Raw genomic sequence first — 26,261 nt, forward strand, 5'->3', positions numbered from 1 at the left:
CGGTGCACCGCAACCAGCTACATCACATGATCACATATTACCCAGCAATCATCACTGCATTTCCTTATACATGACTAAAACACCAAAGAAAATATGATAATTAATCGTAAATTAATTAATTGAATCGATTTAACGTATATAGTTTTATAGTTTTAAAGTAGATATAGATTAAGCATATCATTTGAGTAGAACACACATGGCGATATATAGCAATCTGCACCATTCAATTATTTTACATTTTTGAATTATGAATTATTAACATGTGCTGATGTGGAATCAAATGTTTCTCTGACAACCTGTTACAATGACAAGTCAGATAGTGTTCCAGTATAAAGGGGGCCTGCTACAGTACAGATGACCAAGCGGTGCAACAAGATGTACGATCATAAAAGTTCAAACTGACAAACCTGCACGATGATAAATTAAAATGCCAAATCCCTGAAACATCCCCCAAATCCTGCAAAAAAAAAAAAAACCTCGACAGTCCGTTTAAAGACCTGACGATCACAGTTCAGTCGTTGCAGCCCAACTTCCAGCTCCAGCATATTGAAAATGTCTTCCAAAGGGCATATCGCAGCAGCATGCTTGGCCGCTCAAAGAGAGACAAAAGCTTTGTCAGGTTTTTCCAGCCGTATTCCTTCCACTAATCTCTCTTCATGGAACAATCACACATTTAATGAGCCGAAACAATGTTATTATGGAATTGGCACAAACGTTCTTCCACTGAGGTATTATAATACGAAAAAAAAAAAAAAAAAAAAAAAAGGAGGCCTAATGTTCTCTCTTGCACATTTTCACTCACTTGACATATTTCATCTCATTTCAATGAATCCCCTCTTCATATCGAAAGGGCAATTAGAGCAACGGGTTAGTGAGCACCGCAAAGACTCACTCCACCTCCTCTTTATTATTCCTCTCTCTACCACAACGTCCTCTGCTTCCTCTCCTCTCATAAAACACGCCACGGGCTCAGAAAAGTTGTAGTTTGTACGAACTCACACGTTCTGCTGTGCCACAAAATCCTGGACCTATGAGGAGTCATCGTGATACCGTCAGCGCGTAGCAGAGGTGAGCATCGACTTGCTCCCCCCCGGTCAATAAAACATCCGAGTTTAAAGTTGTACCAGATCTCTGAGGATCATCGGGTCTCACAATCGATTAATGATTGCGTCTTTAACGTGCTGAAGGGAAACAAGGGTTCTGCTTGTAATGACTCCTGAAGTAAAAGCTAATTGCGCCTAATTTGAAATTGTATAACGGTGGAAGATGAAGACCAGATTAATTTTTGTGATTTATTTGACAGATCTTTATTTTTCTCCGGTTGAGATGATGTACATTATTTGATTTAAGGCTTAATTCATGTTGTACTTGGCATACAATTTCAAGAGTGACTGTTTGACATGACGCACTTTGCCTTTAAGGTTGCTCATGGTTAGTTGTCGGAGCGCTTTCAGACATGTGACATGATGTACAATTGTTGTCGTTGTTCAGTCTGCGTATGTCATGCTTTGGTACGAGATATTAAAGTATGCAAAGCACACAGCAGGAAGTGTCTGCAACACCTGCTAGTTATCTGGCAAACTGAGGCGCATCCAAAACAGTCTTGTGTGTGTGTGTGTGTGTGTGTGTGTGTGTGTGTGTGTTGGGGGGGGGGGGGCTTAAAGCATCCTACCTTTTCAGGTTCAAACAAATCCAGACCATTAAGGATCAAAATCTAAACTTAGAAGGAGTACATAGTGGCTGCTGCTTTGTTCTGATCTATTAAGGTCATTCCATCATTTAATTCACTAGATATGGTGAATATTGCTCCTTTACTCTGGATTTCAATGTCAGTGACGTAGTGCATCAGATTTCATAAACTCTCCGCACAATTGAATCCGATTTCTTGTTTACTTTAGAAATGCTGCTTTCCTGTTTATGGCTTCATCACAGACATTTACCAAGCAGAGCATGCGTTTAGTTTTTATTGGGAAACATTCACGGGAACCATCACGTGTGTTTGCCAGTGAGGTTAGCGTTGGCAAAAGAGTTTATTTTCAAAGTCTGCTGAGAGATAAAAACCAGAAAGCGTTTTAATGCTCGTTGAAACGAGGTCTTCAAATATTTGAGCACCTTTATTAAAATCTTTCATCAACGGAGCAAAGTTTTGAGTTGTCGAAAGTGAAAGTTTGACATCCAATTTATACAAAACGTACGCCGCAGTAGTTCCAGTTGAGTTATTCGGGTTAGTAACTTTTCTATCATGTCACAGACTTGATTAAAAAGGGGCAACTGAACCATTATTTCCCCCTCCTGACAGTGCTTTAGACAATTCACTGCTTTCTCATTTGTTCTAAAACAAGTGTCCGTGTAACAAACCGCTGGGGTGTTTCTCATCCTCTCTTTTAAGTAACGACTAAGACTTTAATCAAAGAGCCGCTCAGTGTTTTGACAGTGTAATGATACAGACACAGAGGTAATGGCTCTTGTAAAACGACTGATTCTGTGAGAGCACTTTGTTTTTCATTACACCCTCATCAATACGCTTTTCTGCTCTCCAATCTTTATTTCTTCGAACTTTGATGTTTTTCTCTTTACTTTCTGTACTTTGGTCTCCTTTAATGTCTCTACCTCTTTCAATTTCACATTTCTCGCTTTCATTGTTGTATTTCAACCATCTCAACTTTCATTTTTCAGCTTTTCTTTCATTCGTAATATTTTTTCTTTTCCACACAGTCCTTTATTTCATCTCCTCAGTGTGAAGTTCAATGAAACACCTTTGAAGCGGTATCGTTCTTAACGCCACACTTTGCACAGTTACTTTCATTATGGGTCTTAAAGCAACCTCACAACAAGGTAAATAACGTCTGTAATAATAACCGTTTTGTTTTGTATTTTAAATCTGTCGTCTGACTTTGGTGCTTTAAACTTCAGAGTCATTAGTTCAATTTCACCTGAAACAATCCTTTAAAGGCCGATCACATTTACCTGCCCGGGTTCAGTCACGGTTGCAATGTTTGGTGATGTGGGGCGATTTATTTCTAATGAATGGTATTCATGACTGTGCGTGGACTGACTGCCTCATTTCACTAAGGATCAATACTGCGTTAGGACATCAGCACCTTTGGCCAATGGCTGAAATCGAACCATGTCGACTGGAGCTTCGTATTTCCACAGACAAACTTTAAAATTGTGTTCAAACGTGTGAAAAAAAAAAAATACTTTTGGTGACCTGAGTTAGAGTTAGTCTTCCTAAACACTTGGTCACGTCTAACGAAAAAATGTCTAACCCTTACAAAGTCAAGCAGTCAAACTGGAATCAAACAGAAACTGAGTCTTGCCGAAGTTGTGTGTCCAGATAATATCTGTCAGCTGTTGAAGCCCCAGACTTTCATTTGTGTGATCCAAGATTTAAGTTGGTAAATTTGTCATGTTTTTCCTTCCTTTTCAAATACTAAAATCTTAACTATGAGACATGACTCGATTCAGAATCTTTTTTTGATTCAAAATGATTTTGGATTCGAGATTAGAAGTCTCATTTTGAATTGTAACGTATTTCAGGATTCACTCTAGTCGTAGCAGGGAGTGACTGATTAGCCCAAAAAAATGTTGGAAGTCATAAATCGATTTTGATTATCAGAAGATAAGAATCTGGATTTTTACATAAATTTGGCCTCCAGTCTGGAGAGCTTGGCACATGCTCTGCTGCGACACACAGTTTCCGTACGCACCTTTTCTCTACTATGACAACGTATGGAACTGAATTTCCCAAAGGTGACGACCGATAAACTAACTAAGTAACGAACCATAATCCTCCTCAGGGATTACTAAAGAATATAAAATAAAATACAAAAAAATAACCCTACATAGATTAATTTATTTTCCCTCTCATTACTAAGTCTTTGATTACTTCCCCAGCCATGAATATGTTCTATTCATGGTGTCTAGTGTATAAAGTGTCCAGTTTGTGGGTTTAGAAAAAAAAACAAAAAAAACATGACCTACCCCTCAGCTTTTATTATAACCATTGAGATATTTTTTATAAGCAACTCATGTTCAAAACATTCATCCATTATGTGTACACCTTTTCCCATTCGACGTCACATGGGGACCAGAGCCCAGCCCAGAAGTCATTGGGGCAAGAGGCGGGGTTGACCCCTGGACTGTTCGCCAGTCGATCACAGAGCTTACATATAAACACAGGCAACCATGTTGAGTTTGTGCCTTCACTGTTTGGTGATTAATTCAGTCATTTAGATTCCAATCCAGATTGTCTGATAACAGTGTTTTGGTGTTGTGTCTTGGGATTGTGGCCATCTCACCTCATTTGTTGATAAAGCTTAAATGTCTCAGTTCAACGGCTCCAACAAGGAAAAAAAACAAAAACCCATCATCGTTGTGACAATGGGTTGATAATTCCTCAGCGGCTCACCTCATTTGTCGAGAGAACCGAGTCTTCATCCAGGCTGAGAACAGCGTCGGTGACGATGACGTCGTGGGGGTAGAAACGACTGCTCATGGTCTGCAGGGAAAAAGACAAAGAGCAAACGAGATAACCAACAAGCTTTGTTTTCTAGATTAAAACGTCAGTCTGGAGGAGCATGTTCAAAGAAGCAGAGAAGTTCACCTCGTCAGAATAAGCATCCAAGTCACTTATCTTTATTCGACAGTTTTTAGGGATTAAGGTTGAAGGTTCATTATTTTTAAGAACAGTAATGACACTAAGCCGTTTTCACATAATGCACTCCTGAAAATATCTAGATCATTTCAGGAGGACTGCTCTGGATATTCTTAATCTTAGACTTAAGTTTAAACATTTTTTTCAAGGAATCTTGTTCATGTCATATCTAGTATTTAGCAACATAAACGTTGACCAATAAGAAAATGTGTTTGTTTCACCCCCTGCTGTGTGTCTATCGATCAACGAGCTGAATTCATACATTCTGTGTGAGTCTTTATCAATTCGAGGCCTAACTGAAAGCTAGCACACCTCAACTCATTAGCATAAAGAGGGCTGCTGTTGATGGTATTGAGTTGTGATCAAAGTGTGAATTATTAAGCTGGTGAGAAGCGATGGATCAACAAACATCTCTCTGAAAGCGTGCGAAAAAGACCAAAACTGGAAATGAGTGAGCTCTGACGGACTCGTATTGTAAGTTCACGTTGGTCCAGCATTGATCGAGCACACATCGTGACGGCCACCCTCTGCATTGATGAGTTTACTGAGCTGGTAATCAGGAGATCTGACATCAATGGGTCCGCTGTGCTTAAATCAGAGGAGTTTAAGAGACCTTAAGGAGAAGCTCTTCTGACCATGCATCTTTGCTTTTTGGGTTCTTTGTCTTTGCATTTTCAGCACATCACTTATACAGCACATTTCTACAAACCCAAACCTTACACACCTGACTCTACAGAGTATTCACATCTACATATAATTGTACATTTTGAGTTTCCTTGTATCTGTTTTTTTTTTTTTTTTTTTAACACCATAGAACTATTGAAGTCCACCCTGATATTTATGCATGCATGATATTATTGCCTTCATAAGGGATATTTGTGTTCTTAGAGATCATCAAATAAGGACTGCAAAAATACAGTTGTTTTTACTTGGGACAGTATTTGTGTCCAGTATACACAGCTTGCATGCTTGAAAGGCTGAAATACTCACTCAGTGTCCATCTGTGGTCGGACTATTTACTCTGCTTCCAAGATTGTGTAGATTCTACTAAAAGACCTGTTTAAGTTTGTCACTGTATTTGCAGTTTTATGTCACATAAAGTGAAGTGAATTCACACCCCCCAGAGGAAATATTAAGAGGCTTGTTTTGCAAAGTAAAAATCACCAACAAAAATATCCGCAAGGTTAATGTCTGCTTCCATCTCAGCTTAATGAGTCGACGGATGCTAATTCATCAAGAAATTAAACAGAACATCAAACGAAATGCAAGAAAAAAAGTATTAAATGGTGTGGAAAGTGAGGAGCTGTATTTTCTTTGGCTGATTGCGCTGTAATCAGCAGGCAGGTATTTAGTTCTGTCAGGATTGTGTTCACAGAAGTGGAACAGAGTCTCAGCTTCCTTCAGAAAACCACCATCCCGGGTTAATCACCTGGAGTAAATGTATGTTCCTGAATATTAATGTACTACATGGATCCTGGACTAATGGTCTTCAAACACGAATAAAACTTGTGCATATGCAGATCGCATGATGAAAAATAATTTCCCATTAAATGTACATGTCTCACATTTACAAGTCAAGCTAACGTCTTTAGCCCACTGAAAGTCTGACTGAATGGAAAGGAATTTGTATACTGTGTTGTCTGACCACGATCCACAGTCTGTTTCACGATTTCATCATTGACCAATGGAAACAAGACCCACCAATACGTTGTATTACGTGTTCAATGCTTAAAAATGCTTCTTCAAAAAAGTAAAAAAAAAAAAAAAAAAAAACTTAAATTGTTTGGCATGAAATTGATTTGACTTTATTTGTATGGCACTTCTTTCTAAATCAAGTAGATCTGTGTTGAACACATTTTACCATGGGCGTGTTGACATTGAGCATTTAGCTCAAAGCATTGCTGGGTCACAGAGCCTGTCATGGATCTCTGAAACTCATATTTCTCTTTAATATTGTTTGTCAGAGTTTAAATCTTAACTTTCAGTCCAGTGCAACCTTTGCCTCAGAGTATAAGAATGCTACGGGAGTTTCTCTTTAATGGACCGTAAGCTGTGTTCATGCTTTCCAGAAAGAAAGAAAAACTGTGATTTGTATTTTTTCACTCAGAAATTGTCAAACTGAAAGATTATTATTACAGACCTAAAATATGACCCGTCAGCAGATGTTGTCGGATAAACGCCAGAGTTGAAACAGGCCTTGAGACATCATAACTGCTGAACTTATCTGTTCCACACGTCTGTCTGAACGCTGTTCAAGCTACACCCTCAAACCCCTCCCCCGCTCTCTTCCCTCTTCAGCTGGTGTCAATTCATTTCTGCCTCTGGACTGAGATTAGACCCCGCAGAGATCTCTGGCAGTTCAATGGTCTGGACCTTATTTTTGTCGCTGTCCTTCCAAGTGTTCCCCTCTCTTCTTTATATTTGTCGACTCCTGCTACTTCAAGGAGACTTCTTTTTGAGATACCAGGTCTGTCTTTATGTCGCTGATATATCTCAAGATCTGTAAATTACAGTTAAAAGTCAAAGATCACACAGCTGTCTGCAGCACCGTCATAAACTATGTAGAAGCACTTTATCTCACAGTGAACTTTTGACTTGGCATTATTGGTGTGAGTCCTAGTATTTGATGTATGAGCAGTGAAGATATAAGAGCAGGCCTTGGTATTATAACACCTAAAGTATATAATTAAATAAAAAATAGATTGAGATCAAGTTTTAATTGTGGAAAAAAGTTTCCACAATATGAGACAAAGAGATAATTAACTCCATCATTAATTTCCATCAGCTTTTGATGATGCAACTTTACTGTTTAAAAAGATGCTCAGTCTTCAGCAACAAACAGACCTAGAGGTAAAAGATGACATCATCTACAAGCTCACGTTGAGCTGGTGGAGACCAAAAACAGAGGTTAAAGAATTGTATGTTGTATATACTTCTGTTGCTCTGGGTTTGCGAGAATCATGATTGGGCAATTTGGAAAAAAAACAAAAAAACAACAACAACAACAACTGACTGCTAACATCTCAGGAAGAACAAATCAATTGTCTCAGGAGTTGGTGGAGACCAAACACAGAGTTTAAAGAACCGAGGATTTACTGTACATTCACAAACACATCACCAGAGGCAACTGTCAGCTACAATATAACAACATAAAGTAATATAAATAAAGTATACAAGTAAAAAAAACATTTTGTTGGACACACAAAAAAATATAACACAAAAAAACAACAAAAAAAGCATATAAAACCAAAACTATATACAGTATCTTTCCTGATGAAAAACAATGTTTTAGGGGCGCTAATGGCCTAGTGGTTGGTGGGCGAGTTGGAAACATACAGCCATGTAAGAAGGCTGTATGTTTCCAACTCTCTCTGTTCCATCTATCCACTGTCCTGACTACACAAAAAGGCATAAAAGGCCAAAACTAAACCTTTTTAAAAAGAAGGTATTTTTAGTCAATAAATAAAGACAAGAATAAACCAAAAGAGACACGAAACCATCAACTGTGCAGGACGTCTTCTGCCCTGTCCTTCTGTCCAATCAGGTTTTACCATGTGGTCCTACTTGACCTTTGAGCTCTTCACGTTCATTCTCCTGTGGTATCATTTAAATGCAAACATAAGCAGTCGGGATCAATGTCCAAGATTACCATATCAATATGAAATTGTGGGTGAGGGGCAAAGATGTGCAATATTACAAAGTGATGGATGAAAGATAAACGATAAAGTCGACATATCATCAGTGATAGTGGGGAGTACGGGGGGGGTCACTCCTCTGATGATATCGATGGCGTATGGGGTCATAAATGCTGAACAAGCTGAATTTCACTTAAAGCATGACAAAGCTATTAGGAAGCTGATTTTGGTTTTATTGGCTGTGGCGCCACCTATGGTGATAAGAGGTCATTGCAGGTCAACTTGGTTTACCCTCCCTGACTACAAATAGCTTTTTTTAACTGTTAAGCTCCATATGAACGTCTGATTTCTTTACTGTTTTATAATTGTCTTTCTGTTTTTTTGTTTCTTTTGCAATAACTCCCGAGCAATGAGAGGAAAGAAAGAAACTTTTGTTTTTGTTTGACTGACAAGGGTCTCATCTGTCAGTCATTATCTTAACTACCATTGTTATCTCATAAAGTGATGGAGACAAAACGTATTCACTCGGGATTTTTATGAATATTAGGTGATAGTAATAAAAGAAAAGCTGAGAAGTAATATAGAAAGCACGACAGCAAAAATCGATTTCTGAAGGAGAGGAAAGAGAAATAGAGAGAAGAAGCTTTTTGATTTGGTGTATCCTCTCATCACTACAGTGTACATAACCAACAACAAATTACTCTGCCGCTGCGCTCTGTTGTGGCAAATGACAAACCTTCTGTGTGTGTGTGTGAGCACGTGTGTGTGTGTAATTACTGCAATGGGAACAAACACAACAAGTGTGATTGGAAGGAAATACACTGAAGAGCATCTGTCTGACGAAATTAAGTACCGCACACACAAGCACACACACACATTCTGCCTCTAAGACACGTTTTATTGTCACCAGTGGACATGATGTTGTTGTGTTTCAAGAGGAGAGGGGGGGGAGGTAGATTTACATAAAAACAAACAGAAGCAATCAAAGCGTCAGGATTAGACAGAGGTGGGAATATGTGGGGGCGGAGTTGTTGGGTTCAGGAGTGAACGAGGGAGAATGAGCCGGAGAGCATTTTTACAAAGAAACTCAATTGTTTAAAGTGTTGTAAAAAAAAAAAGAAGAAAAAGAAATGAAGTGCTTGTAAATGTGCAGAGAACATCAGTTACACTTGAAATGAAGACCTTTCGAGCCGAGTCACACTCCTGACTCTGATAGCTGAGTATCATCTCTCACATTCAGAAGTCCATTTGAACCGAAGAGGACGAAAGCAAATTATCTGTTGAAAAGAGTCAAGTACTAAAGAGTTGGAAATATGAAAAATATGCGATAAGGATAAACTTTTAGATTCCTCCATATCAACCGTTCAGCGTGAGAAAGGAGCTTGTACTGCGCGGATACGAAGGTTTTTTAAGGGACAGGAGATGCTAAGACTTACTGCAAATAGCTGTCAACTTCCTTTGTTGTGCACGGTTGCGTTAACGTCGTGGATCATGCAAAACCATCTCTGTGAGGAGACTCGGAAACAGTACCCAAGCATGGTGTGTTTGTGATCACTTTGACAATGACAAAGCATTAAAACAATAAAGTTTAAAAAAATGAATCTTCTTATCTTTGTCACTTATGAGACAACAATTCTTTTAGATGCAGTTCGGAAAAAGTCTTGATTTGGAATTAATACAGGTCCAACCAAAGACTTTATAAAACATGGACGTGGTCTCTGTGGCCTGCCGGTTCTTAAAAAGACCTCTGAAGCCAAAGGATGGCGGCTGCCATATTGGAAATGCGGCAGCCCACCTTACTTACAGTCATCTGTGACGATCCATCTCTGCCTTTCTGCCTGTTGTTTTTGAACCAGGCTGTAAACATGTTTATTTCTGCTGTAAAATTTAACATTTTAAATATGGAACCCGACCTAGATTTCTTTGTTTTTGCAGTCAGCCTAAAGCTGACCCTCAAGGAAATGTCAGTTTTTTGCCTTTTTGCATTTGCTTCTTCTTTCAACACCAGAAGTTGGGCCAACTTTTCACAAAAGATCAATATGCCTACAGACTAATTACTATTGGCAAATATGTTGTTGGACACCATCTGGGGAGATCGTGCCACTCAAATCAGAGAAGAACTGGGTGAGATCTACCTGCAGGGGAAAAAACAAAACCTGAATACACTTTCCAGGTGTTTGTCTAAATCTTCTCACTGCAGAGGATGCACAAACTCTTAGTGACTAGATTGTTTTTCTTTCACCTGTAAATTTAATTTGGGCTCCGAGGGGGGTGTAAGCAGGGGTCAGCACACCTCAAAGCCCCCGCTTGGCGATGGTCCTAAACCAGATGGTGGCACACCACCCAGAAATTAAACACTGTTAATATTAATGCCAACAGTTGTGTTGTGAGAACAGGGACCGTTTTCAGGAAGGGAGCCAGTAAAACTCTGGCCTCGTACGCAGGTGTTTGATATTTCTAATGGTTTAACCTCTCCACAAGTTCAATTTCAGGGGGGTGGGGTGGGGTGGGGTGGGGGGTTAACAGGTGTGACGGAGGTAAGAGACAAACACATCCACGTCCACATACAGTCTTATGGAAAGGGTGAATCAGCCCATAAAAAAATCCAAAACACCTGTGAGGGTTTAAAGCGGTGTATTTGGAGCTCAGCGTAAGTTCAAGCAGCACGACTGGTCATATTCTCTCACACATTTATTTATTTTCCATCATTTTCTGTTTAGGTGCTCCCTCTCTACCACTTCCTCCGCCTCCCTGCTCTGGTCATCGACTCTGGATGGAGGCATTTTTCCCCTTCAATAATCAACCAACCAGATTCATCCACACAACAACTTCCTGCATTCTTTTTTATCAGCGCCACCACCAGTGTCTAGACACGGAGGTGCTGCTTGTCAATAGGCAAGGCAAGCAACTGCTCGGGGCCCAAAGACAGTAGCACCCCCCCCCCCCCCCCCCAACATCTGACAAAATTTAAACCACAGCATTGCCTCAAAATGTGCACATTATTCAGTGACAGTTGAAAACCTCCCTAATGGGGCCCCAGCTGAAAGCAATCATTCTCAATGTGTTGTTAAATGTTGCATACATAATGCTGCACGCTGGTTGGAGGGGCCCCCAATGAATGTCTGCCTCGGGCCCCAACAGACCTGAGAAGCGCCCCTGTCTAGACTCCATAGGATGGTGTCCAATCCTGCCTCACCAGCCCTCTATAGAGTATATGAAGTCCCCCCGATAATTATAAACTCTAAGTCTGTCCTTCTGATACTGACGAGTAAAGAAGGCTTCAAGATAATCTGGCCAATTTTGGACGTCCTGATTTTTGGATGGTTCTGAAGATTAACCTGTGAGATGTTCTTGTGATGTGAGGTGTGTTAGGAGTGATCCAGTCAGAGATGAAGAACGCTGAGCCCCAGTTCAGGCAAACACGGACTCTGTGGAGTCATGATTCTTCACGTGGAATTAAACTATAGCCAATTGGGAAGCGAGCTGACTGAAGAAGAAGAAAAGCAGCAGGCACAAATAAACTTTCCCCTTCCACCAGCTCTGGCATTTTTATATCCTCTCATTTCTTGCGTCTTTAAGTTGATGTTTTTTTGACATTTAGGAGACGACAAGTTTCGCTAAATGTTTGGTGTAAACTGGAAACAAATTTGAGTCAACAAACCTTTAAGCAAATGTGTCTTATAAAAAGGGGGATAAACGTGTTGTTTACGAAGCACCAAAAGAGGCCTTTAATACATAATGGATGCAAAAAGCCGGCAGCTGTTACCTTGGTCTGTCCTTCGATGACAGAGAGAGGCACGCTGGTGGAGGGCCACTTGTTCCGAGGAGGTAAAGGCTTGTCGCAGTTCCACAAAACCACGATCTGAAGGAGAAAAGCACAGACGCCATTAAACACGGACTCTGCTTTTAAAAACAGCAAAGAAGGTTTCACGAAGGAGAACGATGAAGAAATGAAGGGTTGATGATTATAACGTCATGCAAAGAAAAACATCCATCGTTACATTCATAGACTCATTGATGCTAAAGCTAAGATCTGTATTTATGTTATATATAATATGTAATGTACAAGCTTTACATGTATTTTTTAATAGGTTTCTTGGGTTTTCTTCTGAAGTACAGAGTCAGAAATCAGAGAGAGGGGAAAGACATTCGAGAAGGGAGCCACAGGTTGGATTTGAACCTCGGCCGCCTGCTTGTAGGACTTCAGCCTCCGTACATGGGGCGTGTGCACCCACCACTAGGCCACCAGCGACCCTTTTATAAGCTTTCTTTTGTGGAAATTCAAAGCACCTACTTGTAATCAAATAATCATGCTCATGAGTTTCCAACAGAACTAAGGAGGCTCTGATGAAATGCAGCGCGAGCTGAACGTGGGTAACAATTAACACTCCTACTGCAGAAAGGTTAGAGGGCTAAAAAGTGTTGAATGCAATGTGTTTGATTTGCATATTTTGTTTTCTTTCTCCAATAGCGCAGCATATTTTTTTTATTATATAAATAAGACTCTTAGATAAATCGTTTTTGATAAAATCTATCAACAGGAGGTTTTTATTTTTATATACTTTATTAAAGCCAGAGGGTTGGCATTCTGTTATTGTGGCCTGAATCCCACACATGCACAAGCAGGACCTGTGGACATGCATGAATGAAGAGATGTCAGAGTGCGACGGCTTCCCCCACCGAAAGCGCCCCCTGAGCTGGTGGGGGTTCGGTGTCTTGCTCAACGGCAGCTCGGCAGTGGTCTGGCACCAGACTAACTCCCATATTTTTTGTTCTGCACTGGGACCTGCACCGGCGACCCTCTGTTTCCCAACCCAAGTCCTTACAGACTGAGCTATTGCCTCCCCATTGTGTGTTTTTTGCCCCCATTAAGAATAAAATAAGTAAGAAAAGGTATAAAAAGGAAGTTAATGAAAAGAGAAAGAACAAGGTGTAATCTTATAGAACCTGAGACGACTACATGTGCATGCCGTCTCCTCATAGAAGATAAACCAGTCAAATGGAAGGTTCCATTCGACTGGTTTAATCTAAAGCAGGTTTTGTGTTGCGTTTCTGTCGAGCTACAAACTCCCCACCTGTGCACAGAACTTGGACTTGGCTACAGCGATAATGAGCTTCACCACGGGGGAGATCTGAGACTGCAGAGGAGTCACCGTGTGGATCACAGCTGTGAACTGCTGCGGGGGGCTCTTACCTGCACACACAAACACACACACGTCACAGAGAGAGACTTTAGGGTCTTCTGTTGTTTAAAGAGCTAAATTACACAGATTAGTTTCATGAGCAGAATCTTATCATCATAGTTTCTGTGATATACAAGATAATTATGGATAATTATAACACATGAGTCAAATTCTTTTTACGTTTCTCTCTTTCATCAGGCTCTAAAAAATGGCCAATTGCATTTTGGGAAATGTAGTACCAAACATTTTTGTAGGTTTTCTATTTACAGTCTCTGTATAGAGGTTTTTTAAATCCAATTAGTCCAAAATGTTCCTGAATTTTAACAAAAAAATACAGTATGCCCAAATATCATAAAACATATCTGTGATTTATATCACTGAGAGGATCAAAAAGTAAGATTTAAAAGAAACTACAGATCTTCAGTCAGATTTGAAGTTAACCAAAGAGCACTGTCAAAATAAAATCAGCAATGTAGCCAAACATACTGTTGAAATCTAGACTGTGTACTGGATCGGCTTGTATTTTTTAGTAGTTAAAGACAAGAATTTACCCAGGTGCAGAGGACTTTAATTTGGTTGCCATGGTATCAGAATGTGGTTTTACTATCCAGGTTGTTAAAAATCTGGTATTGTGACGATCTTTTATCGTCCTAGTCCTCAATCCATGGTGACAAATCAATGGGAAGATGTTCAGGGTGATTAGTGTCCCTGTGACCTGTGTTTGACCTCTATGGGATTGTTCACACCTTCAGATTGGTGGAGGTCACATGTGGGTCATTAGTTTATCTGTGTGTCATGTGAGAGACGTTGGAGTCACAGGAATCGATGTGTGAATCAAATGGAGAAGGATTTGGATGCTGGGATTTTTTTCAGCACCATGGACAGAGACACACACACACACACATTGTTTCTTCTTGGTGAAGCAACATCATAAATATCAACATGTTTCATATTTAAGACTGCAAGTCAGACTTAACCTGCTGAAGGATAGATTTACCAGGAAGCATCACCAAACAGATGTGGCATACTTTAACATCTCACCTCCAGCTCGTGCTGTAAATTATATAAAGTCACCCCTAAACGTCCTCTCAGCCAGCACATTATTTTCCTTTTTCTTTTCTTGCTGCGAAAAAGAACGTAATATAATACGATGTTGCTGTCCTCCATATTTCATAAGTCACGTTCGATCACGTGAGATTCTGTGAGATCTCGTGCCGGTAAAATCGTATTACGAAATAGCAGGTGTGTTGTCTAGTTTGTGGATCGAGGCCATTTGAAACTGTCTGTGATCGCCCACCTTTTTTTAAAACATCGAGCGCGTAACTATCTAAGGCTAACATTTCAGGTTGTGCCCTGAAAGTGAATCCTGCTACGGCCCTGGTCTTTATCCTACAACTGTGTAAAACAACTCTTCCTCATCTTAGAAATGTGAAGACTCATTTATTCCCTGCAGTGGAAACAGTTGATAAAGTAATAGAGCGTTACTTTCTTTTCCTTTTTTATCGGTGTTGTTTTGTTAAGCCCTCTGCGACCTCGACAAATCCATACGATACAGGCAATACTGTCAATTTTTTTCCTTTTTTCGATTATAGCTTCAAGTAGTTCTACACTACATGTAGCAACGTGACCTTTCGCAAACTTAAGAAAAGAAGTATCCGAAGTCAACAAATCTGGATGTTCGTCTCAGCTCCTGAGGCCAGTGTACATCCGAGCACTTTGTCTAACTTTTGCAAACTATCAGGCAGAAGTCTCAACTGCTTTGCCATCAAAAGTTCTGGGGAGGTGGCAGAGTGAGACCGTCGCACACTCGGCATCAACGACAACTTATTCCCCGAGCAGCAGCCGGGATGGCAGCAGCTAAAATAGTGATTTACGGCGGTGACATAAACCAAACTGCCCCATCTTCCCACCTATCCCTCAATCCCTCCGTTCTCTTTTCCCTCGAACCCTGGAGTCCACAAATCCTCCGAGGAAGACCAACATCGATCTGAGTTACAGCCCCAGTCTGCAGAGGATCTCTCCCGTCTGCATGCAGATCCACAGACACACACACACACACACACACACACACACACACACTTTATTTGCTAGGACATTTCATAGAGTTGGATCAGAGGAGAAAGTGGGGATTGGCATTCGGGAAAAGAGCCATAGGCCAGATTTGTACCAGGGGAAAATAGCATCCTATCTGGGGAACAACATTACCACTAGGCCATCAGGTCCCCATTCAGATTTCAATTTCTAAACCTTTTTTTTATTTTATTGAATTCAAATCAATTTAAAAAACGTTATTTTTTACCGAGGGGTCAATTTAAATATCTATTTGCATATATCAGTGTGCATCCTGTTTATCTGTAAATGTGTCCCATTGTTCACTAGCATGGCCATCAGTCATTCTGCTACCTGTAGCTTCCAGGTAAGTCCTTGTTGAAAGAAGCAACAAGTCGTCTTGAGAAAAATAAAACACAAAACCTGGATGTTGCTTGATTGCACTGTCGAAAAAAGAAACATGACATATCATTTGTGTGACAGCCGGATGATCTCTGACTGTGGAAGAGGAGACTGACACTTTAAAAACAGTCATTTTTTATTTATTTTTTATTTTAGATGACACCAGTTTGTCTCGGTGTGTAGTTATCTTTGAGCTACAAATGTTATCTTTTTCTCTTTTATTATTTAAGGGTCTTTATGCCTTTATTCCCACATATTGTACGGCTAAATAGAGACAGGAAATGGTGAGGAGTATTATAAAAACATTTGTACTGTACAATATATGTTTAATGCTTATATATATATATATATATATATATATATATACACACACGCACACACACACACACATATATACATATATATTATTAATTAAATAACTAATTAACTAAAAAACAGTTTTTGTAATTAACTCTGGTGAAAATGTATTGCTCGATAGAAAAGATGCAATGTTCTTACTACTTTTGGAAAACAATGAATAACTGTTCTCCAAAAGTTAAACATCCAAACCGTGTTTCAAACTAATAACGGTGAGCCATGAGCTGATTTTGAAACACTTGGATGTTGTGAACTTTTCACCTGCTGCAGTGTCTTTGCCTCACGCCTCTCCACCTGAGCGTCACAGTTTGTCACTCTGATCCTGTGACAAAATCTAAATTAAATCTGCACTCCTTCACCGACAATGAAGCTCACTTTAAAAACGAATTTAGATTTGAATCATTAATAAATGCATCACCTTTTCCACCTTTTCATTCGTACATTTAACAAAACAAAAAAAAAAGTGTGAGCAGAGGAGCACTTACCCAGTAAGGCATAGTAAAAAGGGAACTGGACGGGGTCGGCTGAGTACTGGGGGAGTGCATAGAGACCACCAGGTAGAGAATTCCACAACAGACGGTTTCTGGACACCAGAGAGTCCACGCGGTCCTGGATGATCTGGACGGAAAAGACGGTGAGAAGAGGACATGAGGAAGAACGTGTTTAAAGACACACATAGGGAAAACAAAAACAAAACAAAACAAAACAAAATGTAGAAATAAACGGGAGGGGAAGTATGGAGGAGAGCCGTTTTGCTTGCAAACTTTGGAGACACATTGTTTCCTCAATGCAGACACAAATTGTCTGTTAAATTACATTTTACAACTTCATTTAAAATCAATTTAGGCATGAGGAGCAGGAAAAACAAATTTCCACTTCACACTGTCATGTCTAAGCCATTCAGATAAAATTGTATCATTCAAGCTAACACAGCATCCCTCATGAAGGCCTCCTTCTCTCCTCCACACAGGTGCTCTTATATGAAATACAAATAGCTTGCTGGTTATCTTCAGATGAAGCTTGGGGAACTCTCTAGAAGCTGGAACGACTCCACAAAACAACAGAGACATCAGTTAGCTCCCAACATGAAGAGTCCATTAGCGACTTGGCTAATACCGTCGATCAAGCTTGTTAACTCAGGTCGGGTTAGCGGGTTTAGTGCTGTGAAGTCTTCATGGGGTTTAAAGTAGAAAACCGGAGACACACTTCGGCTGGGCCTCTAAACACACACACGTCTGAAGATCAGTGAAAGGAATGTGATTTCTTTAAGATTAAAATTATATGATAATATGAGGTACGACTGTTCTTTTCAAAAGGATTATTCGACTTTTATAAGCTCAATCAGTTCAGTTCAATGTAAAAAAAAACCTTTTAAAAGCACACAGAGCAGTAAATGATCGACAGTGTAGCTCTACTAAAAACTTAACCAAAGAATAAAGTGCTCATGAGCTTGTAAGTATTTTCCTTTACTTTATATTTTTATCAAACAAAACAGTAATCCAAGGTTCTCCTCTATTTATATCCAAGAAATTCCACGAGCATCGTTTCTATCTTTGATGAGTTAAAGGGATACGTCACCCATTTGCATGAAGCTTTCTATCATTAGAAACATGGTAGTAGTGTTGAATGGTCGTGAATCCAGCCCTCATTTTGCCCTGAGACGAGAAAAATATGTTTTTCTTTGCCTGAAAGTTTTCTTCATATGACGCAAAACAAATCATCACATTGCATCACGTAAAGAATTTTAGGCTGGCTGTTGTGTTTTCTTCCTTTATGATTCTTTTTTTCTCCCCTTTCAACTTGTCACCAAATCAGATGATGCATTCAGGTCCTCGTGTGAGAGCCCCAGAGGTGTGATGGCTTTATTTACACACTGTCAAAGAAGTGTTTCTGCACCACACAGGCGTTTTATATGAAGTCAGCATGAAAGAAGAAAATACCACAGTGTGTGAATATCAGTGTTATACATCAAGCATATCGAAATTACACAACTCCTGACCGCCTGTTTCTGTTTTTCTGTCTCCCCCTGAACCTGTGTAGGCGTACAGAGGCTGTAAGAATTGGAGTTGTGCTTAAGATTGCATAATTAGGGGCATGGCTGAAAGTCATTCATTTCCAAAATAGCGACTGCAGTCTTTGTTGTCATAACGCCTCTTAAGAAACCAATGTGTGGCGTCAATGAGACTGTGTCCACGCTTTGTAACAGTCAGTGGATTTGGCTAGCTTTTTGTTATTAGAGACAATGAAGTGCAGTTGTTAGCAAATTAAAGGTCTTTTATTCAGCATAATGAAATTAACTTCTATTGGCCCCAAAGGGTGTCAGTCCACTGAGAAAACGCCTGATATTCCAGATCCACAGTCCGTCCCTCATCCGTGAATGACCGTAAAAACAGTGCATCTACTCTGTTAAATATACACCCTGTTCATAATGCATAAAAAAAATGATTGCAAATGCAGACGGCTGTAATCGTTTCGAAGGCTCAATCGCCAACGGACAAGCCGCCGAGATTAAACTTGCAGAGCTTCTCTCATTTAAAAGGACAGAATCATGAGAACAAAGCGGCATCCTGCTTTTCTTTATTGTTCCACTGACTCCAAAGCTCTCTACTGATCTGTAGAGAATTAGCTTGGCACTTACAGCCGGCTCTTAACCCACACACACACACAAACTCACACACACACACACACACACACACACACACCCCTCCTGACACTAACTGTCAGCCTCGCAGTATGTGGGACACTACAGTTATCAACTATGCCTCATTTCACCCATTTAGCCTGGTGGCGTGCTGGCTCTAAAGGTTTTAGCACATCTGGCCAGCAGCGGATGGCTGTCAGTGGGCTTCTGTCTAATTTCACACCCTGCTAGCATCAGGCGCTTGGCGGTGTCACTTAGGTCTTGTTTGCTCTGTGATTTTAGGAGGAAAAAGTGCAGCAATTTGTGAAATGTTTGCACTGTTAAGCTGGATAACATTACAAGATCAATGTTTTGGAGACTGGTCTGTTTATCACCCAATCTGTTAAAATGGCTCCATATTCACTGCAATCTTGATCCCTTTATAGCACAGGCACCATGCAGACACTTAAACATACATAACTTTTAATGGGTACTTAGCCAGAACGACAGCGATGTTTCAGAGTTTCCTTTTAAACCCTAAGTGATTAAAGCAAGTCCTGACTATGATTACTTTTTTTTTTTTTTTTTTTTTTAGATCCAGAAATAAGGGAGAAAGAGAGAGGGGAATGACATGCCATAGGTCCAACGTGAACCTGCAGGCCACCCGCTTGGAAAACGGCCTCCACACATGGTGCTCGCACACTAACCTCGACGCTAACGGCACACCCATTATGACCATAATTGTGTTCGACCCTGGATATAGCTTTAATTTGATCTTTAGATGCTGTGTTTCTTTGCTCGTGATTAAAAGCACTTTGAATTGCCTTGTTGTTGAAATGTGCGATTATAAATAAACTTGCCTTGCCTATAAAAATGTATTTAAAAAGGTGCCGCCCCATCACTCGCATGTCCATCGGATCCTGTTTGTTCACGTTCGTGTGTCTCCATGTTTACATTTACCCTTACACACATCAACTGTTATTTTATTAAAACATTTCAACCATTAAATCACAGAAAGAAATGTTTTATTATGTTATTTAAATGTGAAGGAGAATGAAAAAGATATTAATCCCACTAGATTAAAAGTTCACTTGTGTGCCGGCGGCGGCGGCTTTAAAGTTATTGCAGTGAAGCGCCGTTGGTCATGTTAATGATTTTAATGTTGGTGGCTGAGATAATAACCACCTCTGGAGTTGAAACAATTAGATGTGCAGCCAGGGATCACACTGTAGTAATGTGACTAATGCTGAGGTTGATAATAAGGAGGATAATGATGTTCTGCGTCTGCATTCACAGGTGTTACAGAGAGTAAATAGTCCCTGAACTACACGACCGTGAGGAGGTGAAGTGAAGAATAAAATGAGAGGAGGAAGGCTCTCTGAGACGAGTTTATCTTCTCCACACCGGAGCTGGCGAGGTCATTTAATGAGCCAGCCTCGAGCTCTCTGCTCTTAAGAACAGGCATGCACACACCCACACACATACTTACACACACACACACACACCTACACACACATCTCAAACCTGAGCGCTTCCAGCCAGTGCAGACCTCCTTCGCATTCTTCTCTTCACTCTGCCTCACAGACTTAAAACGTTAGTTTGCAGGCGTCAAAATACTTGTAACCAGTCAAGCTCAAGTTCGATCATCTTTTCTTATCATATTTGTCTTTGGACTTTATCGCATTTACCTGTCCGCTGTCACTGATTCAATACATGCCATTAAGCAACCAACGCCCAGTAAGTGAAGCGGCATGTGCAGGAGACAATTTGAAACCTCCCCAGAGATGGATTCTGTTTCAGAGAGCTTCTCAACAGGTGAAGTCTCAGGACCCACTGACATTTCTCAGTTCTTTGAAAAAGCACCAAAAAAGTATCGGACCTCACAACACACTCAATAAATAAAACTACTTTTATGTGCAGCTAATTATTTACGTCCCTTGAGCTTCATACACGGTGGGAATTGTTGGAAGGCAGGTTGATCTGAGAAGTTGATGTGTGAGTATTGAGCAGAAGAAATGTAGAAAGAATAGGTAAGTTAACCATCTTTGGATAGAAAAAAAAATAGAAATAGTCAAACTGACAGCTGGAGGGGATTTCTGCTAAAAGTGGATGTTCGGGAGGTACAGTTTAGCCAGAGGCGATGTGGAGTATAAAACAAGATGTAGCAGCACAGTTGATTGAACAAAGCTCTCCTGACAAAACTAAATCCCAAAAAAAATCCCATAAGGCCGATTTCTTTTCCCTCCGTGCTTACCTCCAGAGTAGTTAAGACGATTTTGGCTACAGAAGAAAAGTAGGCGTCCCAGAGGAACTGAGTCTGCTGTCGGAGAGCCAGGATCCTGTCATGGCCCACAGACCGGGTAATGGAGGGAACCTGGAGGAAGAAAGGCAAGAAGACAAAACTGACAGTGAGATGGATTCAGTTTGCAGATTTGAAAGCACGTTGAGCAAAGAGAAGAGAAACAAACACCGATGCGGATGCAGGTGGAGGGAGCGTGAGTAATTATGTCATCATGCAGAAAAGATGAGGAGAGTCTCCTCCTTCCTTTAAAGCTAATCTACCCTCAACATATCACTGTGTCGACAACCGAACGACCCCCACGGACAGTACGCCACTAAACCACCTGCTGACCATCTCTAACACTGTATTTACACCTTGTAGTGACACTTTTAAGGGAGTGACATTAAAAGTACTTAAAGAGCATATTGCAGGTTAAAAAAAATTTGTAATTAATATTTTATATAGTTTGTTAATGGCTGTAAAATAAGTAGGTTATTTTTTTAATATGTTCTACAACACACAAGTGCTCTAATTTAGAGGAGAAAGTGGCTGTTTTAGCATAGCCGTTTAGAACGTGCTTTTTTTTCAACAACGCGTCATATGACGTAACATGAGGGAGTCCCGTTCTCTGACTCTGCTTTGATCGGCTTTATGCGTCCGTGTATGAATGAATGAATGAAGCCTTTATTGCCCCTGGGGGAACTTGTCTTGCACCGAGAGCATCAAACACTTTACAAACAAACATTTAGAAGGCAGCACAAAAGAATTAAAGCACAAAAAAACAGGCTAAAACATGATTAAAGAGGAGTAATGATACGTGGTAGTGAGTGAGAACAGACAGGATGCCTCCCTGCTATAGTTTGTAACTTGAGCGGCGCACATTCAGGTGTACAGTGTAAGTGGCTTGATTATTCATAGTGTGTTTTGGTGAATTATTCTCACAACCTCAGAAACGATCGAACAGACACGTTGAATATTTCGGTATCAGACACAAAAACGTTTCCTTATTAATGATTTAAATCTCTGGCTGTTTAACATAAAATATTATATACGCAGACAGAAAGCGTTTAATGATTTGATCTGCTGGAATCCTCTGTATATTCTCTAGTGTGAGCGTAATAGACACCGGACAGTCTGTTTTAATATATGTAGTCATACGATTTATTATAAATCCAACTCTGTTACAAGAGAGCGCGTGTGTGTGTGTGCGCGTGTGTGTGTGTGTGTGTGTGTGTGTGTGTGTGTGTGTGTGTGTGTGTGTGTGTGTGTGTGTGTGTGTGTGTGCACGTGTGTGTGTGTGTGTGTGTGTGTGTTTGTGTGTGTGCGCAGTGGGGAAAGACGGAACGCGCAGTTTGGAAACGAAACGAAACACAACCTTTACTTCTGTCGGTCCTTTATCCCATTAAAACTTTAAACTTTTTGTAGTAGCCTAATATATGTGCACGCATTAAACTGTGGAGTGTGTGTGTGTGTGTGTGTGTGTGTGTGTGTGTGTGTTTGTGTGTGCGCAGTGGGAAAAGACGGAACGCGCGGTTTGGAAACAAACAGAAACACAAGCTTTACGTCGGTCCTCTATCCAATTAAAACTTTAAACTTTTTGTAGTAGCCTAATATATGTGCACGCATTAAACTGTGGAGTGTGTGCGCTGTTGTGCATGTTTGTGTGGATTACGTGCGCCGTGATCCTGCACCATACACTGTATTTTCTATAACAACGTGAGCACTGGGCTGCATGAGGAATAAACAATTAAGACATGGTGCTGCATTTGCACAGGCCGTGTAATCGGGTTTTATGTCTGTCTGTCTGTCTGTCTGTCTCTCTCTCTCTCTCTCTCTCTCTCGCTCTCTCTCGCGCGCGCACAGCGCGGCACCGTAATACGTTGTACAGATTTGCCGTTTTTACAAGCAGCTCCCATACAATGTAAAGGTGAATGATCGTCACTTGCACCTTCTACAAATAGTTTTTTAATTGATTGAATGTGATTACAAACTTTACATATGCTGATGTGAACACAGCACTCGCCCATATATGGCGAGCTGACACCTGTCACTCAGCAGGACGCCTGCTCCGGGTCTCTCCTCACACCACAGCTTCACTTCTCTCCTGAGGCCGTTATTCCTTTAATCCTGCCTGTTTCTGCTCTCTATCACATTTAACAGGTTCAGAATAATAAGCCAGTGGACCATTATATGTAAAGGAATACATGTCTTCTTCCTCTTTATTGACGGGAGTGACACTCGGATCCATGATTTTCTATGTTAAACAGACGGGGATTCAGCGGGACTCCCTTATGTTACGTCACAGCCGAATGCGGAAGTAAAAAGCAAAGACGTGCGAAAACGTACTAAAACGTTTCCAGGAGACCCTGTGGGTTATTAATTTCAGAATTTCTTTAAAAACAGTATTGTTAACGTATTTTCCTATGATTAGTTAAGTTTTGTCTTTAACCTGCAATATGCTCTTTAAACTGGGCTCCCCAAATGTTGCCATGCCCAAACAGTGTGAACCTCCTGGCGAAAAAAAGTTTTTAAATTGCTTGTAAATAATTCTCATCATTAGTAGCCGCCTATCAATGGTAAAACGATGTTCTTATATATGTGCATGCGCTGGTTGTGAAGTTATGAAATCTTTAGTTTCAGAGAGAGAGAGAGAGAGAGAGAGAGAGTCTGAGCCAAACATTTCTATTATTGTTTATGAGCTTGACATTTTATCCGAGCGACAGCAAACACGTGCGTTAATAAGAGGTTGTAGTTTCAACAGCGTCATACATTTATTCACATTTATTATGAGCACATTAGGGAGGCTGTGTCTCAGCTCCTGCAGCTACACGTCTGGTGTGTCCTTGAACATGTGTCGTCACTGGTGTATGAATGTGTATGAATTGGATGAGTTATTTGTGAAACCGCGGTCATCAGCGCGTGAATTTGATTTGTCCGCTTTTTGTACAGACGAAGAAGCACAAAGAAACGACGACTCCACCGTTTAGCTTTGCTAAAAGTAGGAAACTTTAAAACGACAGACTCCCAAAGAGTCTTTTCGAGACATCCGGGAGGTTTTTATGTTCCTGTTCACGTCATGTGTCGACAGCAGAGCGAGCTTTAATTGTTCATCTCTCTGAGGACCAATACAAACAACAGCAATCACATCATCCTCATTCTCTCCCCCTCCATTGACTCTAATAGTGTTTATGTTTCTCAGCAGGGGCACAGAGTGTGTGTCAGTGTGTGTGTGTGTGTGTGTGTGTGTGTGTGTGTGTGTGTGTGTGCACGTGTGGGGAATAGAAACTCTCCATATTAAACAGGCAGGTATTGCAGCTCTCAGTGATGTAATTGAAAGTAATGAGATTCAGTGTCTCAGCAGGTGTGGGAGCTGCGTCGTGTGCTGAACAGAGGGTGTCAGTGTGAGAGCGCCGACATCTAACCAGAGGCGTGTTGTTAAACGACCACGAAAACAAACGTGAAGATAGAGATGGGAAAGAAATCTATGTTCTTATCTTTCTCAGATTTTAAATGAATTATTAACCTTTCCTTTTTTTTGAAGGGGGGGGGGGGTGTCGCTAATCAGTCACTCCCTGCTAAATGCTCAGGCTAACTTTGTAGCTCAGTTCACGGTAGCTGAAACTAGCAGCAAGAAACTGAGCCAGTCCCACAGATGCCTGGAGGAGATCCTGAAGTATACTCATTGAGAAATAGACTTTGAATCATGAACTCTCTCTGAATTTAAAATAGATTCTTAATTGAATCTGCTTGTGTCAGAAATAATGAAGAGTGTTCGTTTCAGTTCATTTGTTTGTTATTCAGGGTCGGCTGTGATTCAGTGGTGAAATCAATCGTCTCTAAACCGGATGTGTCGAGGGTTCGATCCCCAGCTCCTGGGGCCACATGTCCGACGTGTCCTTGGGCAAGACACTTAACCTCACGCTGCTTCGTCTGTGGCGTTTGAATGTGTGAAGTGTGACCTGTGGTGTGAAAGTGCTTCGGGGTCGCCAGAAGACTAGAAACGATCTGCTGAAACGTTTGTGTTGGTGGAGAGAGGGAGAGGCAAGAAGAATGACAAACAGAGGATTCAGCAGGCGCGTCGTGGGGTCAAGCTATGGAGAAGTGGAAGTGAAGGTGTGGAGGAAACAATCAGAAATAAAAACTGCAGGGGGAACATCTGCCCGTCCTCCGCAGCCTGCAGTGTGTGTTTGAGACTTTATAGATCACTACTCCTCTCTGAGGGTCAAACATGAACAAATCAGTCGACGTGTGTTTGGTTTGTTATGTCACACACTCTTTACTTATTTTTGTCTCTGCCTGCTGGGGATCTTTTTTAATATTTAGATAATTTACTATAAACATTCGTAAACAGTTCTACATATTTTACCTTTCAGGACGACTCGTGTCATTTACATCCTTTCTAGCAGCTGACAGAGGGCTGGGACATTTTAATTAAAGCCACACAACACACGTAAAGAAACATAGTTTGACACCTGCTGTCCGGGGGAGGGGGCGGGCGGTGTGGTGGGGGTCACACAGGTGGCTCGCAGTAATATGGAGAGTAATTAGAGAAAGTAAATATCACAAGCTCAGCCGGCTGCTGTAATTAAAGGGAGCAGGAGGCGAGCCAATCGTAGAATAATCCTCCTCGGATAAAAATAGTTCCTGGCGGAGGTGTGAGTGACTGTGAATATCTCAGCTGTCATGTCTGAGAGAAATACAATTAAGAACAATCCCCACCACTGCAATTAGACTCGATCATTTCTCTGTTTCCTGTTTTCAGCTTTAGATCATCGAGCCAAACGTCACCGCTCATGTTGGGAACAACTTCCCCTCGAATGGACGTTCTTCTCTGCTCCAAAAAAACCCCCGATGACTGACGTGGGAGAAGCCTCAGAATGTGGAACGAATGTCGTGTACCTTTAAGGAACAATCTTCTACGGCTAAAACACGATCAGCCTGCAAACACGATACGCCTGCAGACGTTTATCATGTTCTACACAGCATGTTTGTATAATGACATCACCGACGACGTGATGACCGTAAAGATAAAGGCCTTAGCTTTCCGATGCGACGGTATTATTTTTATTCACACACG

At 40.8% G+C, this 26,261-nt stretch overlaps 1 protein-coding gene across 1 annotated transcript in view; it reads right to left on the reverse strand.

Moving 5' to 3' along the window:
• Positions 1-26,261, reverse strand: part of LOC306836073 (exostosin-1) — a 154,344-nt gene that overhangs the window by 8,596 nt on the left and 119,487 nt on the right. Inside the window, exons 5-9 of the mRNA XM_079362973.1 lie at positions 21,158-21,277; positions 16,769-16,901; positions 13,368-13,486; positions 12,059-12,154; positions 4,412-4,501 (exon numbers count right to left, since the gene is read on the reverse strand). Coding sequence (XP_079219099.1) covers positions 4,412-4,501; positions 12,059-12,154; positions 13,368-13,486; positions 16,769-16,901; positions 21,158-21,277 — 558 coding nt within the window. The remainder of the gene's footprint in view (positions 1-4,411; positions 4,502-12,058; positions 12,155-13,367; positions 13,487-16,768; positions 16,902-21,157; positions 21,278-26,261) is intronic.

Source organism: Symphodus melops, assembly GCF_947650265.1.
Source record: "Symphodus melops genome assembly, chromosome: 1".
Lineage (NCBI taxonomy): Eukaryota > Metazoa > Chordata > Actinopteri > Labriformes > Labridae > Symphodus > Symphodus melops.